At 41.7% G+C, this 18112-nt stretch overlaps 2 protein-coding genes across 5 annotated transcripts; one reads left to right on the top strand and one right to left on the bottom strand.

The window, feature by feature from the left end:
* Positions 1–1458: 1458 nt before the first annotated feature.
* On the top strand, positions 1459–5662 carry ngdn (neuroguidin, EIF4E binding protein). Of its 2 annotated transcripts, XM_081720441.1 has the most exons (11): positions 1459–1530; positions 2022–2081; positions 2249–2320; positions 2424–2561; positions 2647–2731; positions 2857–2909; positions 3022–3139; positions 3454–3628; positions 4424–4571; positions 4861–4924; positions 5519–5662. In XM_081720441.1, exons 1-11 carry the CDS (start codon positions 1507–1509, stop codon positions 5536–5538), a joined length of 957 nt encoding a protein of 318 aa, XP_081576567.1. In that variant the 5' UTR covers positions 1459–1506; the 3' UTR covers positions 5539–5662. The 2 variants fall into 2 exon arrangements, with proteins under 2 accessions (XP_081576567.1, XP_026879759.3); XM_027023958.3 differs by lacking the exon at positions 5519–5662 and having other exon boundaries at positions 4861–5512.
* A 422-nt stretch (positions 5663–6084) lies between these two features.
* pabpn1 (poly(A) binding protein, nuclear 1) lies at positions 6085–17852 on the bottom strand. Of its 3 annotated transcripts, none has more exons than XM_035526408.2 (7): positions 17391–17852; positions 15343–15451; positions 14874–14941; positions 14001–14107; positions 13040–13127; positions 12312–12466; positions 6085–6782 (listed from the first exon to the last, which is right to left on the bottom strand). In XM_035526408.2, exons 1-7 carry the CDS (start codon positions 17523–17525, stop codon positions 6587–6589), a joined length of 858 nt encoding a protein of 285 aa, XP_035382301.1. In that variant the 5' UTR covers positions 17526–17852; the 3' UTR covers positions 6085–6586. The 3 variants fall into 3 exon arrangements, with proteins under 3 accessions (XP_035382301.1, XP_035382302.1, XP_026879747.1); XM_035526409.2 differs by lacking the exon at positions 17391–17852 and adding an exon at positions 16933–17085; XM_027023946.3 differs by lacking the exon at positions 6085–6782 and adding an exon at positions 6992–7672 and having other exon boundaries at positions 17391–17850.
* Between the last annotated feature and the right edge of the window lie 260 nt (positions 17853–18112).

Here is an 18112-nt window from a genome sequence, read left to right on the forward strand (position 1 = left end):
GACACACTTCATATGCTCTGCTCCATCCAGAGAGGCACAGTGCTGCACGACACACTTCATATGCTCTGCTCCATCCAGAGAGGCACAGTGCTGCACGACACACTTCATATGCTCTGCTCCATCCAGAGAGGCACAGTGCTGCACGACACACTTCATATGCTCTGCTCCATCCAGAGAGGCACAGTGCTGCACGACACACTTCATATGCTCTGCTCCACCCAGAGAGGCACAGTGCTGCACGACACACTTCAGACACTTCCCTCCACCCAGAGAGACACAGTGCTGCCCGACACACTGCTCCACCTGCTCCCCTCCACCCAGAGAGACACAGTGCTGCGGAACACACTCCCCATCATATACTCCTCTCCACAAACATTGCGTCACACACTCCAGTCCAACAGAGAGGATTTTTTTTGTTTAGCTGGATAGTGCAAACCAAAAGTAAATATTGCCCAGTGAAATATACTTACCTCTGTTTCCACTGAAGCATCTTCTTACCAGTCCAACTGAGAAATCCAGCTGTGTAAAAAAAAAAAAAGACATTTTATATTTTCAGGAGGAGCACATGCCCTTATTTCATCCCTTTAGTGTGGCAGAATATTTACTTTGAGTCTCTGAATGCAGTTTTAAACCCCACATAAGTGTAGAAGTAGGTAAAATGCCATAAAACCTGGGAAACTATTTTTTAAAATAATGACTTCTGTAGTGATTGTACACAGTGAAGACACTAGAGGCCTCTCTTTCCTAGTCTCTTTTTCTATAGTTTGGACCATAGACTGGACTGTGGACTTTTTAAAAATCTCACTTCTTACCTCTCCGCATGTTGTTTTCCTCTATAATTGTTTATCCCTCTGTGACCCACCACTCAGCACTTGGCCTGCCATATGTCATCTCGACATGCTGTTGTATATTGTAGCGCATGACTGATCTTATCTAGTAAATAGTAAAATTCAGTGTAATACTGAGAAGTGCACTGACATCTACTGGTGAAAGCGCTAGGGGCGATTCTAGAAGGGGCGATTGATAATGTAAAACCACGAAAACAGCAACAACAACAAATCAATAAGAAGAAACAGTATTTATTATTATTGTTATATTATTTTGTTAGCGATGTTTTATATATATATATACACACACACAAAAAAATATATATATACAAAAAAGTATATATATATATATATATATATATATATATATACACAAAAAGTAGAATTGTTTTCTATTGTTATATATATATATATATATATATATATATATATATATATATATATATATATATATATATATATATATATATATATATAACAATTCTACTTTTTGTTGGCTCCTAGGTATTGTATTTACTTATGTGAAATCTGCATTAATAAAACACATTACTTAATATTTATGAATGTAGTCAATATGTATTTAGTCTGTTAACTGTTTTAACATGTAATCCTCGCCTAGAGCCAGGCAGAAAAGTCCAACAAAAACCCTCTTGTCCTTAGCGGGTTACCGTACTTCAAAATGGCGGCCCCTGATAACCACCACGTGAGTTGTAACCATCTCTGTTTAATTCTTATTAAAATGAAGATTTAGAAAAGGGGCGAATAGTGCCAGGCATTATTCTTGTAGAGACCTCCCAATCGATGAAATGCTGTTGAATGATAACTCTTTAGCTAAGCTGTCTGCTTCCGTAGCTGTCTTAACTAGTCATAGTGGCGGCGTTGCTTTGTCCAGGTTTGCTTGTCGTGGTCAGCACAGTTGGGAGGATTTTTCTGCTTAAACGTGTGACTCAATCCCGTTGATTAATATGGTTAGTATAGAAGGGAAATCTTCAAACTGTGTTGCCTGCACCCAGGCCCTCGTACGCAAGTTGGACAGCCTTGTTTACGAGAAGCTAACTCGTCCTAAAATTCAACGTATTTTTAAAGCCCTTGTAATTAGCCCGCTGATTTTTTTGGTATTTTGTAATCTCGTCTTTACGTACAAGTCAATAAAATGTTGTCGAGTTGTCACAACCTGCTTCGTTTTTGTCCTAGCACGCGATGGAGGATGACCTGCCTAAAGCGGAGCGTCTCCTCACCAGCCTTACCGAACAGGTGCGTCCGTGCTTAGACTAAACCCCAACGCTTCAGCTCTTACCTTCAAAGGGGACAACAGGGCATTGTTGTTGGTTTTTTTCTGTTCAGTTATTATCTTAATAGCCATAGTTTTAAGAGCTGAACGTGCATTAACTCTTTGACTGTCGTGCGGGTCGTTATTTCAGGTAGCTTCTGTCACAAGCCACATCCAGGACTTAATACAGAGAGTCCAAGAAAAAGCGTATCAGACTTCCAAGGTAATATGATGGCTTTACAAGTGGACGTCCTGCTCAGTATTTAAGTCACGGTGTAAATGTATATGTCTCATGTATATATTGTTTGTTTGTTTCTTTGTTTAAGGGTTTGTCTTTTCTAGACCTACGATATCACCTTCTGTTATTTTATCTCCAAGATGTTACTCACTTGATGTGCATTAAGTCGCATGGGCAAAGCTTGAAGGACAACAGCGCCATCCACAGGCTCATTACAATAAGAACAGTAAGATGTTTATTTAGTCCTGTTCGCGAATGTGTCGAAATGCCATTCAGCACAAAGTGAGAAGTGTAAAAACGTGTTCCATTAGGTTCTGGAGAAGATGCGTCCCCTTGATCAAAAACTGAAATACCAGATTGACAAGTTGGTGCGAACCGCAGTTACTGGAAACATTGGTAAGACGCAGACTTCATTCTGGATATGAACAGATTGAATAGTGATTGAGTGTTTAAATGTGCTTACATTAAGAATATGAATTGCAGGCTGCTAATTAACAGTAGAATATTATTCTGCGTCGCAGCTGAGAATGATCCTTTAAACTTTCGTCCCAAGCCTGAGAATCTCGTCAGTAAGGTAAAGCTCTCATACTTATTTTTAAGAACTTGCCTAAGCTTGATATGACGAAACCATACAACTCTGGATATAAACCTGTACTTTAGTCTTTGTTGACCTTCCTTTTGCATAGCTCAGTCAGTCGGAGGATGACGATAGCGGTGACGATGGCGTTAAGGATGGTTCTCAGAAAACAGTGACCCCTACTGGCAGGAAATATGTGCCACCCAAGATTGCTCCCATGCATTATGGTAAACGTCATGCAGATGTAGATTATTTAAGATATTCTGAATATCACTGTTGAAAAGTATTAACATTTTGGGCTATAATCACAATGATCAGTGTATGATATTATTTATTGCTTTATTTTTAAGATAAAAGCCTTATATTTGCCTTGTGTTGTTGTTTTTTTTTTTTCTTCTGACAAATATATTGCTTGCCAAGTGTGTTCTCATTCCCTAATGTGGGCAGCTCTGGTGAGTGCATGCTGGGTAGTGTAGTTCATGCTTCAAAGTGATGACATTGCCATAGGCACAGTACAACAGTCCCAATGCATCTCCCCTAGATGGAGACATGACTGAAGCAGACAAGCAGAAGGAGCAGGTGGAGAAGCAGAGGAGAGCTGCCCTGCGGAGCTCCCTCATCCAGGAGCTCCGGCAGCAGTACAGCGACACACCAGACGAAATCCGCGACCGTCAGGACTTCCAAACAGAGCGGGAAATCCGGGAGGAACAGCACAGGTAGGAGCCTCGTTCAGGTTTGTTCAGAAAACTAGTGTACTGTCTTTTAAAAAGTGCTGTGACCTAAACACAATGGTGTCATTAATATAATTTTGTTTAGATGGTGGCCAGTGCAAAGGTGGTGTTCTTAGATGGACATAATATTTGGATTAGGGCTTTAATTGTTGTAAAGCAATACAACAGTGCAGCCTGTTGGCTTTGGTTTAAAAAGTGACCACAGTGGTGTTGCAAAGAAACAAGTAGTTGATTAAATGCCAGCTCACTATTTCAATATTGTATTTATTTATTTAATTACAATCAATAATTAAATCCTGTTCCTTTTTAAATTTATTTTTGTAAACATTGCATTATTCTCATTGCATATTTTTTGTGGCATTACTACATTGATCTTTTTTTCTGGTGCATTGTGAAAAACTAAGTATGATGCATGTCATGCACTGTGAGAATGTCCTCAAGATTGTTTTAGCCACCCATAGTCGGAAGATACTCTAAAGGCAGATGTCTCGCCCCCTACAGATGTAAACTGAACTGAAAAACAGTCAGTAATAGTAGTTTAACCCATTGTTTATATTACACCTCATTGTCATTGTTTATACATTCAAAACAGGCAACATTGTCACTGTCCAATAATGTCAGAGGCATTTATATAAACTGCATCATTAGATTATACTAGATCTCAGAACATGCATATCTAGTAAGACGTGTGGAGTCCTGATTCAGTAGGGTGAGACACACAGGCACACACACACACGCCTCTGGCTCCTAATGATGTCCTATGCTCTGACTCCGTGACAGGAGAAACTATGAAGAGTCAATGATGGTGCGTCTGAGTGTCCCTCGAGACCAAAAGGCCAGGAAACGCCGCCTGGGCGGGATGACATCACAGCTGAGTGGCATCACACACTTCAGTGACATCACGGTGCTGACCGGGGGAGAGGCAGCGGTAAGGACTTCTGATCGCACTGGCAACGCACTCCTTCATTTCACTGTTTTAGTCACATGTATTGAATGTATGTATTGAACTTGTGCAGGAAAGTCTATAGTGGTGAGGTAGAAATTGTGGCGAGGTCAGTCTGTCTGCTGCGTAAGGACTCGAATGCATGCTCACGCACGTGTTGAACAAGCACAATTACACGATCTATCTTTCTCCTAAACGCGTGTTCATCCTACATAAACTCACCCAATAGAACGATAGTAATAATTGGTGGTATGCGTTGTGTATATTGTTCTAGGCGTTGAATAATCCCAGGTCCAAGAAGAAGAAAATGATGATGAAGAAGACGACTAAGAAGAGAGGTAAGTCTATTTGGATTTTCATTACAAATCAGATTTTGCTGTTGGTATTTTTTTTAATCCTGAGATCTGACCTGGATTGTGAGCCATTCACAATTTAAGCAGAAATGTTCACCCAAACAAGACAAGAGTAGTTGGGTTTGTCTGCCCACTTGTGTTCACTAGGAGTATGACTATAATATGCCTTACATGAGTAGCAGTTTGTTACACTAATGAACCATGTGTTCAGCACCTGTACATCTGTTGCTCATTTGCTGCCTTGTGTAACTTGTCTGGAATATTGCAGTAGGCCTGTGGACATGGAAGATTTATTTATTTTTTTTAGGCCACTGAAACCATTGATAAATGGCTTTTATTTTGTAAATTACTGTACACTATATATAAAAACTAAATACTATAGTTTGTAAGTTATAACTATTGTAAAGGGGCTTATACCGCAGTTGTCTTGCCCCAGCCTGCACACATCAGTTTTGTAGAAATATGTGTTAAGGAAAATTACAAGAGCAATAATAGGGCAGTGGTGCTTTGCAGCAATAACATCTCTGGTGGTGTTTGTTTATTTTGGGGAGACACTAATTTCTCATTTTCCCTTTTTAGTGTTCAGGAAACGAAAATAAGATGTCTTTGTCCTGCCAACAAAAGTTCTATTGGTCTACATTTAATAACTAGTTTTTCAAATTTTGAAGACATTAAAGTTTTCCTCTTTTGGGTGTGCAATTGATTAAAATATATAAACAAAAATGCCTCTACTCTCTTCTTATCCAGTTTTAATGGTTAGTACTGTCTAAAGTAACCATAAACAGTTAATTTCATGGAGCAATATTTCAGTGTTTTAGGGTCAGTGGCATATATTTAATAGAATATTTCTCAAGGAAAAGGGTTAAGTAATAGTTTCACGTATGCAAAAATCTTAAGGTTATGGGCCAGAATGGTAGTGAATAGCTCATATTTTGTATTCTGGGCACTATATATTAATCCAGCAATAACAGGAGATACATTCTGAGAGTTGATGTATATATCCCATTCCTGGATTAACACTCTGTATAGCTGCCCTAAAACCACAACCATGCTCAAAATTTAATTCAAATGTAAATACTTCGTCTTACATCTCATTAATAAAAGCCCACTCGTAATATTTAAGCATAGAGAGAGAAGAAAAAAAAAACTTTTTACAATGTCTTGTTTATTTTTTTTTTCCCTAATTACAGACTCATGGGTTAAAAATAAAAATAAAAAAGCAAAACTTTTTTTTTTCTCTCCAAACCCACTCCCCATCTCAAAAGAAAAAAAGCCCAAAGGAAATAAAAAAAGGGGGAAAAAGGAAAGATCTCAACTCCCCACCTCCCTCCCCGCCCGCATCCAACCCTGTCCCCACCAGTAAAAGCTCTGCACCCTTCCATCCTAAAAAGCCAATTCCTGTGGCCCCTGCGTTCATCCTGGCTCACGCTGGAACTGCATGGTGTACTGAGAAAGGCGGGGCACTTGGAAGTCCCACCCCTTCTAATCCCTCTCTGGTCCCGCCTTACTCACTCCCTTTGCAAATTTAACCAGCTTCTGCCATCTTGGCGTAGCTCTCGCTATATAAATATGTGGTGAAGGTGTGTGTGTGTGTGTGTGTGTGTGTGTGTGTGTGTGGGCCTGATGCTGGTTGGCCTGTGAGCAACCTCAGCGCTTGTTATTGTAGTAAAGGCTGGCCGCAGTGGGCCGGTGGTCACCCTGTCCCCCTCCCCCGCCCCCCCACACAGACAGGATGGGGTGAGTGTGAATAGCGGGAGCAGAGAGAGAGAGAGACGCTGCCGAGACAGTAGGGGGCGCCGCGGCCACAGGGGGAGGGGTGGTCAGCCTCCACTGGTCCTGAAACCTGAAACGACAAGAAGTGGTCTAGTATACAGAGAGAGAGAGAGAGAGAGAGAGAGAAAGAAAGAGAGAGAGAAGTGAAGGAGAAAGGATGCTTGGGAAAGGAATCAGAAGGGGGAAAAAAGTTTTTAAAAAAAAGTTTAGAAGTTGAGTCATGCCTTGGAGGTTGGACACTGGACAGAAAGAACTGAAAGTGTGTGAAATACAACAAACGTGAGCAATTGAACACTGAACTATAAGACACTGCAAGAGTGATGGAGGCAGAACGCAGGTGAACGAGGGAGAGCAGAAACGAGTGGTGAAGGGCAAAAACAAGGATGGGGTGAGTTAATTGTTCAAAGCGCAGAAACAAAGGAATATAAACCTCCGACAAGGTAGAAAAAACAACAATTCTTGCTACTGGAATTTTTCACATTCACGTTACAATAGAAAAAGGTGAAAAGGAAAACAAAAAATCTAGAAGTTTTCTTGTTTGCTCCTTCTGAGTGCAAACATGAAGGGCTGTGTAGTGTGAGAACGTCACAGCCAGACAAAGGAGACACATCTGCAGCCTGAGATAACATCATCTTCTCAAATTTGAACAAATGCCACCAAATCTCCCCAAGGATCATTCTGTACCTTACCGGGGTGACTGAAACACCTGCGCACACGCACGCACGCACACACAATCGCACACTGAGGCCAGCCAGTCTGTCTGTCCAGGAGATGCTCTTTCTCCCTTTCTTTTTTTTCTTTTTTTTTTGTCTTTTTTTTTTCTTCTTTTTTTCCTTCCTTTATTGAGGGTTTTTTTTTCTGTTTTTGTATGGGATTGGGATGGGGAGGGGAGGGGTGACAGTAAAGGGGAGGGGGGGGTATTAGTAAGGGGTATACCACGATGTTGATCGCCCTCGGCCCCTGGAAAAGAGAGAGAAAAAGAGGGTGAGTTCTTTCTGGTTGATGGACACCAATTTTGGCTTGTGGTGTGTGTGTGTGTGTGTGTGTGTGTGTGTGTGTGTGTGTGTGTGTGTGTGCAGGTATGTAAGGGGCTCAGTGTTTGTGGTAGACAGGTAAATTACTGTTATACAAATTAATTCGCAGACACGGTTCAGGTATACAGAGTTTCAAGTTAATAGAGTATACCCTCTCTTAATGCAGACTAGATTTTCGAATATTTTAAGAATCCAGTATAAATCTGGTGATTAAATATTGAGGGAAGCTGAGGGGGCTTTTCGAAGTAAAATCAGGTGTTAAAGTGTTATATGTTGGGGACAGTGAGATGTCCTCTCTCTCCCTCTTTATCTCTCTCTGTAAGGGCGGCTCCTGTTGTTGCTGTAGGGGAGAGATCTTAGGGACACACGCTGGCCCTCAAACAAACACGCGCACACAATCTGGTGATGTGCATTCTCCTCCGAGATGCGCTCACGTGCACTAACACATGCGCACATACACACTCCAGTGATGTGCAGTCTCCTCAGAAGGACTTGGCCACAGAGCACACACAAATGCATAGGCATCCATTCAAGCAGCCAGACTTCCACACAAACAGCTGAACAGTCATGCCCCGCCTCTTTGCCCTGCCCCCTCTCAAGCTCCACCCACCCTCCTAAGCCTGTGCTGGATAGAGCACAGCTCGCAATAGTTTAGATACAAAAGTAAATATCAGGCTGCAGGAATGAACCCTCTATTCTGGAAGTGAAACCTAGGTATAAGACCAGCTACAGATGATGTAAGCATCTAGAATGGACACCATAGACTTGCCCGAGTAGACAAACCATTCGAGTCAAGGTCAGTTTTACTCAGAGAATGTGTCCTTCTGCCAGAGATCTTCCCTTGTCCAAAGTGAACAAAATGTACTCTTCCAGAAAACATTATAAAACTACCTCTACCTGTCCCCTGACACTAACTGGAGGTGCACCAAACATGACTAAGGAATGTGACTGGAGAAATGCACCACAGACAAGCCTCATCTATCCATAGCATTTCGCATGCACCATACAAAAGTACATGGTGCTAAGCACTACCCATATGACTACAGGTATTCAAGGATTTTCAGCCAAATCAGCTCTATGCAGTCAGTGTGTTTGTTGTAATTAGAGCATGCTGTCGTATTGCAAATGCTGTGACAAGTGACCGTTCCACTGACATTCATGCAAAGTGGCAGCTGAATCATTTCTCTGCAAGAAATTGGACAGCAAAAGTACAGCCCCACCTCAATGTAACATGCACGATTACACCTGGATTCCATCATATTTCAAATTCTTACTGGGCAGCCCCAATTAAAGCTAACTTGTTTATTTAAACCAATTCCGCATTAGTAGTGTGAATTCATCCTCAGTTTATTAGATGGAATTCTGCTGGTCCTGATTCTATCCAAATTGATTTGCATGCCTATTGTCTATGCAAACTGATATTAGATGTTTTGTTGTGGGAAATGCATTATTCAGGTTACCATTAACATAGATTATCTTAATCAGCAATCACTACCACATTCAACAAAGTGTAAAATAAGGCACATAACTGAAAAGCAAAGTTAGCACTACAATATGCATTTAATACAACTGCAAGCATACTTATGAATGCATAATATCTAATACTTATTAGCCACCTCTTTGGATTTCCTTGAAAATGTAACTATTTAATGAGGTTTCCAATTAAATCCCTGCTAAGCCAGCAGGAACTGGGCAAGCTGGTGAATGCCAAGTTGTGAGCAACATGGCCAACAATTATAAACTGGCTTGGAGGTTGGTCAGGCGACTTAACATCTAGAGGTGGTGTAAGGATCTAATCAATAAAATTTATATGCTTGATTTATATTATTCATTTATTTTACAATATTTTTAAATGGTTTATGCTAATATTTAAATAAAAACAGTTAATTATTTCCATCCAGCCAGGTTAACACTATGTGGTTTCTTGTGGTTTGATAAAAGCTAGAATTGACACGAGAACACCAAGATTTAAACATTTAAATGAATTTAAATGATACCAAATGAACTCCAAATCTCTTAAAATCTCCAAATTGTCCATTTTCTCAAATTGACATTTTTCTTTTACTAATAAATTACCTGACTGATGAGCATTCAAAGCCTGTAAAAATAGTAGTGTATGGGAATAAGTATATGAAAACTTAAGTATATGAAGGGTGAGGAGAAAAAAAAAAAAAAGAGTTAAAGAGCCCATATCAAATACAACCAGCATTTCATAATGAACCGTAAAGGCTATCATATGCATGCTTGTTATTGCAGTCCAACACACAGCCACCAAATGTGTAGACCATTTATACCAGGAGTAGCACAACTTCACATTTTATCCTATATTTTCCCCATATAACCAGTAGCAGCTCTCAGAATCTATGCTGACAAAATGTATGGTTAGGCCATACATGCAAGTAGTTATCCGTGCATAAGAGTAGTCTAGAACATCATAATGAACAATTAACGACCATGCCTGTGTTAATACACATGCTCTTACAAAGTTATAATGCAATACAACCACGTTAACACAAATTTTCCTTTTTTGCTGGCCCCCTCAGGCCACTAAGAGCCAGCGTGGTGAAGGGATCAAACAAATGGGAGTGGTCTAGATCTACGATGCAGGTCCACTATACCCAGGAAGGCTATAGTGGTATAATGCTACCCGTTTTGGGACATCTTGTACATTGTTTTTGACAAGATCAGCATGATGACTTCACAGCTTCTGAATGCCAGGTTTTAAAATCAGAAAGACACTGGGCACAGCATAATCAGACTTGAGCTTCCCAGCATCATGTCCCACTGGGTTGTCTTAGCGGCCCTTAAAATCCACCCAACCGACCAAACCCACAAGGGGCAGCCAGTGTGTGGCCTCAGTGTCTTTCTTAGTAACCCCAGTAATCCATCCAGCCTCACATTTTACCATGCACATAAACCTAATCTGGTTCTGAAACTTTTTTTTTTTAATCTTAAAACACCCCTACCCCTAGCTTCTTAAAAAACCCACAGCCCCCACCACAAAAAGTCTATACCCACCCTGAAACTGAGTTATCCATCGATAACTGAAATGGAGAGCAAGTGACACCCAAAACAGAAGGTGTTGCCATTTCTGACTGCATCTTCTTTCAAATGTCAGCATTTACTGGCAAAAACGCATGATCAGAGAACCATGACTGAAGGCTGCAGATGAACGCCAATCTGACTCATCATCATCTGCAGCCTTAGTCAAACACTTTACATTTTAGACTGAAGGTATTAACACTGCTGCCCAATAAATACTCAGGAAAAGTCAGGCCTCCTTGTAAAGATGCAACTATAAGTACAGAACCAAGAGTCTTAATACTAACAGTTTTTTACTTGCGACATACAAAGACTGAAAATGCATATAGAAAGTGTGGGGCAGGCAAATGAAGATTTCTCCTTTTTCTCCTCAGCTTTCTACAAAGCATAAGACACAATATTCATTTATCTGCTACAGATACATTAGACCTCCCCCTCTTCTTATCTGAACTTACTAATCATTAAATACAAGGAATCTGCACTTAGGTGTGTGTAAATATATTTATATATTTATGTAAAAAGCATTTCGCTTGCACAGCTGATGAAGGAAGTGTCCCATTTCTCTGGAAACTTTGTGTACTTCACTGCAATTTAATATATAGAGTATACATAAAGTAAAAATGTCACCCTTTTCAGATTTTAATCTTAAAACATGGGAACTGGTCAAATGTCTGTCTGACTCCAGAAACCTTTTTATTACTTGAAATGAAGAACTGATATAAGGAGTCTAAATATTGTGTCTAAAGGCAAAAAAAACAAAAAAACCCCACCACAATAAAAGAAGGAAAATCTAGGAGTCATCTTTGACTGACCTTAGCCTCAAGGATCACAAAAAAAGAAAACATTCTCTGGATATCTGACAAGATCCACTGAAATCATGACACTAGCAATATTTTTAGTTCCAAAAATGGCACTGAAGATTTTTAAAGTGACCCTTTGATCTAGCTCTTGCTACTACACAGCAAAAAATAATTTGGATCTCACATGTCCAATACTCTGGTCAGCAACGACTAATGATGCAGGATTATGGCATAATGAGGTAGTGTATGACAGTTCATATGAGATGCCTGAATCTGTATATGCCTCCCACCCCCGATATGTAACAAATGACCTCTACTTAAGACCACAATGTTCCATCCTTGTCATACAAGACATATTTTCACCCTTGCAAAAAAGCTCACAACATACTCAAATTTCTCTAAAACTGCATAGAACTGAAGAGTTTTAGCAATACAGTTTTAACCACAGCCTGCAGATACTGTCAACAAAACAACAAAAACCTAACCAAAAACAAACCACACACAGAAAACCCTAACCCAACCACAGCTTAATGACTGATGTCTTGCTCCTGGACATCTGCCAGTACTATGACGTTCAGACCTTTAAATAAAGAGGTGCTGAATAAAACCTTTAGCTAAAAATCACGCTATCTTACAACCTTGTGCCCGTCGTGTGTGTGTGTGTGTGTGTGTGTGTGTGTGTGTGTGTGTTATTGTCAGCGGTAGCAGTGGAGGAGCACTAACCTGAAGGCCCGTCCTCTGCCTCTAGGGGGCGTGTAGCCGCTGTAGTAGCGGGCCCGGGATGAGGCGAAGTTCCCCCCACGTGAGCGGAACCGAGCTCGGGGGAAGCCTCGGTCTGTGGTGCTAATGCCCGGCCGGTTCGTTCTCTTCGCCCCGACCTAGGAGCGCACGCCAGGGATTTAAAGGATGACCAACATGAAACAAGCCACTTTAAGATGTACTTAACAACCGCTGCCTCAAAAATACATGAAAAACCTTCCCAAAAGTGCAGATTTATTATTTTCCATGCTTCGAACAACAAAAATGTCAAGTGATGACGTAAATGGCAGAGATGTCATGATGTAATATACTTCAACGTCAATCATCCCTTTAGTCTTCCAAAATTGAGATTTATATATTACCTTATATTGTACATCTATTACATCAACATAGCGAATTAAACATAACTGATCGCTAGCAGTTTCATGCCAGCAATGCTACTGGATCTTTGACTTTAAAAAAGCCAATCGGCAACAGGCAACTCGAGCATGGGCGCGATTATTGGTCTAAGAGACCACGGTGCAACGTCTCCAAGGCATAATTTTCAAGAGTCGATAAGATTCCACGACCAGAACAAAACCAGCATGTAGGTTCACTCAAGTTCCACACGCTTCCACATGCTAACCGGACAGTCAGAAGCAAGCTTTCTTCTATTTAAAATTCAAAAGTGGTCCTCATTTGCTCAAACTCACCTTTATTTGTCTCCCTCTGAATAAGGACTCATCCAGTGCCATGGCTGTTCTAACAGACTCCTTGTCTGCAAACTCGATATATGCAAACCTGAAATTTGAAGAGAGCCACTTAATCATACATTTAAACAGTAAAAAATATGCTTGGAGCAGAATGACTGTCCAGTTTTACCAAACAATATGTATAATCTGTGTCATGTAATAAAGTAAGATGCAGCTTCACATATGGCTAAACATTTCATCACTCTTTTGTTTCATAGCTGCACCTGACGGTGATCAAGGACCACATAGAATTCAAAAAGGGCTTGAATTTGATCAGAACCAAACCTGACTGCTCCTTTGCTTGTTTCACTGCCTATTCATTACAAATTGTCTGGTCCTTAAATTAATTTAATTTACTTGCTTATTCAGGGGCTACACTGGCCACTGTAATTATACACTTTTGGGAAACCGAGTCCTGGTCAGACTTGAAAAATGCACTGTTTGCCTAATAAATATAGTGTGTACAGCAGAGCGCATGACAGAGGTGAAAGTCTGCTAAACTAGTACCATACAGTGTCTTCTAAGAGCATCTCACAGTTTCAAAGCGCTTAAATGTCCTCATCATGATTACTAAGCACTATAGAAGTATGATCTCTCCCCAGCTCAATTACCAAAAATTTGTTCTCATACAGATGAAAACAACCAAATATAATTTTAAAATACACAAAAACACAAATGGAGTGCAGTAGAGGTGGAGAGCAGCACATGAACAAAAGGAACTGAGGAGAATGCATATATATATATATATATTTTTTTTTTTTTTTCTCTATGCACCCCTGTTTCTCTTCCTCAGTTTGGACAGAGCACTCTCCACCATTTCACTGTGAGTTATACTGTGCATGACTATGTATGTGACGAATAAACCGAACTTGAACTTGAACTTGAGAAAGACTAACGTAGGAGAGTAGAACTTGTGGATTACCCTTTGGGGTGTCCTGTGAACTTGTCACATAGGATAGTCACTCGGTTAACAGAGCCACAGCCATGGAAATGTGCCTCCAGTTCCTCCGCTGTTGCTCCGTAATCCACCTGCCGCACAGGGAGAGACACAGACTACTCTCACACAGGCTGCTGATCTACTACAGCCCAAGAAGCTCATGCAAACACTAAACCGTTTTAGCACATCAGTTGTCCACCTGATCCCATTTGTCAATGAACAAGAAAACCAAATCTTTATTACTAAGATGTGAAGAGGGGCTTGTTTGTTTGTTCTCAAGTCCCTTGATCTCGTAAAAAAAAAAAAAAAAAAAACCTTCTGGAGATTTGTAATAGCATCTGATGTCATGGTGCTTAGATAATTAAAACAGCACAACACAGTACAGAACCATCTCCCTAACATTCAATGTGACAGTGGCTTACTATCAGTTTATTCAACCTTTCCCATGATTTTGTACCTGCCCAAAGTACACCAATATGACATCATGAAACCCATCTAAACTTTCTAGGGTGCTTGGAATCACAAAAAGTAAGTCACAGATTGTTCATGGCATTCCTAATGCTCCTGTTTCTACTTCTGAATGCAACTTTCCACAACTGCAAGTTTTTATAGTAATTGGCATTTAATGAAATGAAACCAGTACTATGCATGTCCTCTGAAAACTGAACCAATTAATTCATCAACATCTTATGGTTGACAGAAAATGTGTTGCTATCAGGTATTCAAGTTATATTCAAATTTGTGTAAGTAACCTGAATGGTAACAGCATCTGAGTATGTATAAATTTTTTTTAAAAAAAACAACAATTGTGTATTCTTGATTTAATGGCCAGATGACGGAGTGTGAAGTGCCTCATACGTTTCCAACATAAATTGATCTTCCGTCTGCCTCTATCTTCTCTTCAATGGACATTATGACAGGACCAGCTATGGGGGGGGGGGGAAATAAAAAGATTGTCTTCAGTTTAAACAACAAAGCAATGATAAACACGCACGCGCGCTCGCTCACACACACACACAGTGTTTAAGAATATATTTCTCTATGTACACACACACACACACACATTTTTAAGGCAACACTTGCATCCGATATGCCCATAATTTACGCAGTATTCCTTAAAAGCACGTAGATGGGAAGACTGACTACAGCGAGCCCACACTGGTGGTGTGATTCTGGGGGTTCCTCCTCCAGTGTACTCTCCGTTTCTCCCTCACCCTCACGCAGCGTCTAATACGCAGTGTGCTCTCATCCTTTCCTCACTGCACCCCCCCCCCCCCCCCCGACCAAACCACCACCCTCCATCTCAGTGCCCCTGAACCACTCTCACCGGGTGGAGGACTGAGGTTCATCTGTTTCTCCACCTCATTCTGCAGCTCCTTCAGTTTCTCCGCTTCCTCCTCCATCTCCCTCACGCGAGCTTTAATGGCCTCCAGCTCCTAAGTTTATTTAATACAGAAACATTCATCATCTACACAAGCAAACTACAGGTTAATAGGTCCATCTAATGACATGACAGTATCCTCAATGTGAGAAGCAGAGGACAACAATATTTTAGACTTAACAGCCACAGAACATCTCTGGGGGGCACAAGCGTGCTAGCCAGAGAATGACAAGCTTCTATTTACAGCACAGAGACATCCGACCGATTCGTTGACAGCAGAGAAGGGAGTACATTTCAAGCATGATGTACAATATGGCTAAATGTGATAGACGAGATAGGACACGGCACAGTAAGTGTTCACACATATACTGACGGCATAGTGAAAGCTTTGTGTATTGAGGTCTTTTTAAAAGGCAGGCAACGCTAATGCCATACTAAAGGGAAAACCTCTTATTGCCAATAAACCACGTTTCCCGACCCAGTATGCACCACCGACCGACACATACGCACTCACCCACAACAAATAATAGGAAATAAAAAATATGAAAACGTCTTGTCGATGCACCATTTATTGTCGTCCTACTTCTTTAGAACACACGTAGTTACGAATGTGCAACACATAACGATTGCCATGCCATTCCTACAGAGCTACACCAGCAAGCACGCGCGTACTCAGACACACGAGCCTGGAGTACGCTCCTGTGGCGGTGGTGCATTGCAGGGCAGCGATATCCGACCGTGCTCCATATTAGGGTAACAGCAGCATCCATCACTTGTCCGTGTGCATCACCATCAGATCGACCCCAGACCACTGCGTTATTGCACATGACCGACCAAAAATACGCATAATCTACTCCGAGGCACAAGCTTGTCTGCAGGTGGGCACGGTCATGAAACGTGTACGTGGTTTCAGCATGTCAACGCCTTGACGATGCTACCACCGCACATCCAGCCATTTATTGCGAGACACACCAGACCGACCATCGCACGCCCTTTTCACATCTACAAAATACCCAAATCCCTTCATCAAAAATGATCCATTTAAAGGTACATTACGGACAAGAGCAAATATCCCCTTTTATTGCTGGATATCTGGGTATCAGCCACTATTAAAACAATGCAACGTCAATGCAACTACTTGGATTAATAACTCAGTCACAGACAAATGAAAATATATATATCTGCGAATATCAGCCGTAACACCTGCGAACGTACCGGCAATAAATTCGCAGAATCTCCCCTAGACAAGTCAGCTAACGTTGGCTAGCTAGCCAATACTAGCTAGCATTAGCTGCCTAAAATCTCCTTAGGATCACAATTCATAAGACTGTCATAAGAAGCCAGACCTTTATTTTGATTTGCATGGTTAACTTAAACTCCATGGTCAGCCAGCTTACAAACATCAGCATTTACCACGGCACAGTTCACTGCAAACCCTGCTATACTAACCATCAGCACTTTGCAAGCTACAAAGCAGCTGCCCTAAACGTGGATCTAGCTAGTCAATATTTTAATAAGAAAACGAGTCGTGTTTACCGTGAGCTTTTCGCCTCTCTGCAGACAGGCTCACACCGCAGCGGCTAATGGCGGCCTGTCCTACCCTCGCCCCTGTCTTTTGCATCTCCGTCTCGCATTTTTGCGACGAAGAATTTTTTTTCTCTCTTCCCCCCACTAGGTCGACGAGCTCTCTGCGGTGCAGAGAAACCAAAACCCATGTTGCGCCAACATGGCCGCCGGCGCCACGCGCCAGCCAGTTCCACTGCACTGCGCGCGCGAGCCACAATGGCGGCGAAGTCGGTCGAGGAAAAAAAAAAAACCACCACTGCTTAAAAAAGGCGTTAAACGTTTTCACGTTACAGAGTAAAACTTTAGAACTTTAGCCGTCCCACGACACCTAAAAGGCGGGGGTCAGACTGTGTCGTGAGGTAACAGCATCAAGGTAACGCTGGCTAACCTAGGTTAGCTTAGCTCGCAAACAAACGTCCTTCACTCACCGGATCTTCGATAGCGGCCTCACCCTCATCCAGCCCGGGCTCCTCGTCGCCAACGCCTGGGTCTTCGAGCTCCGGGTGACCTGGGTCCGAGTCGAGCAGAGACTCCTCCGCCAGTCCGTTGCCGAACTCCGCCATGACCGGATTCCCGCTGGTCCTCGTGGCCGTGCTGCAAGGCCCGACGCGCACCGGGGGGAGAGCGAGAGGGGCAGGGGGGAAAAACGGCGGAAAAAAACGCCGCTGAGAAACCAAAGTTAAAAACGAGGAATAAACCGCCCCGTGTCGAAACCTTTTCCGCTGACGCAAAAAAAAAAAAAGTACCTACTCGTCAGACAGACAAAAAAATTGTTTCCGTCCCCTGACAATAAAATAGCCAAGTTAGTAGCATTTACGTGTACATATTCAGTAAACCAAATGTGTATTATTCGCTTGCGCCGTGTGGTCCAGAACAGAAATGGAAGCCGTGGGCGGGGAGTAAGGTCACTGCAGGCGCAAACTCGGATGCTGATTGGACAATCATCCCGTTAAGGCACACCCTCTTCATATACCGAAGGCTCCGATTGGACTTCTCTCCGAACGTTCTTCTGGTCTGGCTACATTGACTTTACAATGCCAATCGTAATTGGATTAAGGCGTGTCAATCACATATCAACTGCCTATCACCTTTCGTTTGAAGGTAGGGAACGTTCAGCAGGACGCTACGTTACACGTTTTATAGTAAATAT

Source organism: Electrophorus electricus, chromosome 1 (assembly GCF_041902795.1).
Source record: "Electrophorus electricus isolate QZ-2024a chromosome 1, ASM4190279v1, whole genome shotgun sequence".
In the NCBI taxonomy this organism is placed as follows: domain Eukaryota; kingdom Metazoa; phylum Chordata; class Actinopteri; order Gymnotiformes; family Gymnotidae; genus Electrophorus; species Electrophorus electricus.

Excerpts from the sequence above, each read along its gene's own strand:
- ngdn (XM_027023958.3), top strand. The coding sequence starts at position 1,507 with ATGGCGGCCCCTGATAACCACCAC. Across the intron at positions 2,562-2,646 it reads GGCTCATTACAATAAGAACA|GTTCTGGAGAAGATGCGTCC; the intron begins GTAAGATGTTTA and ends GTGTTCCATTAG. Across the intron at positions 2,732-2,856 it reads CGCAGTTACTGGAAACATTG|CTGAGAATGATCCTTTAAAC; the intron begins GTAAGACGCAGA and ends TCTGCGTCGCAG.
- pabpn1 (XM_035526408.2), bottom strand. The coding sequence starts at position 17,525 with ATGGCGGAGTTCGGCAACGGACTGGCGGAGGAGTCTCTGCTCGACTCG. Across the intron at positions 14,942-15,342 it reads GAACCTCAGTCCTCCACCCG|CTGGTCCTGTCATAATGTCC; the intron begins GTGAGAGTGGTT and ends CCCCCCCCATAG. Across the intron at positions 6,783-12,311 it reads GGCAGAGGACGGGCCTTCAG|GTTTCAGGACCAGTGGAGGC; the intron begins GTTAGTGCTCCT and ends TTGTCGTTTCAG.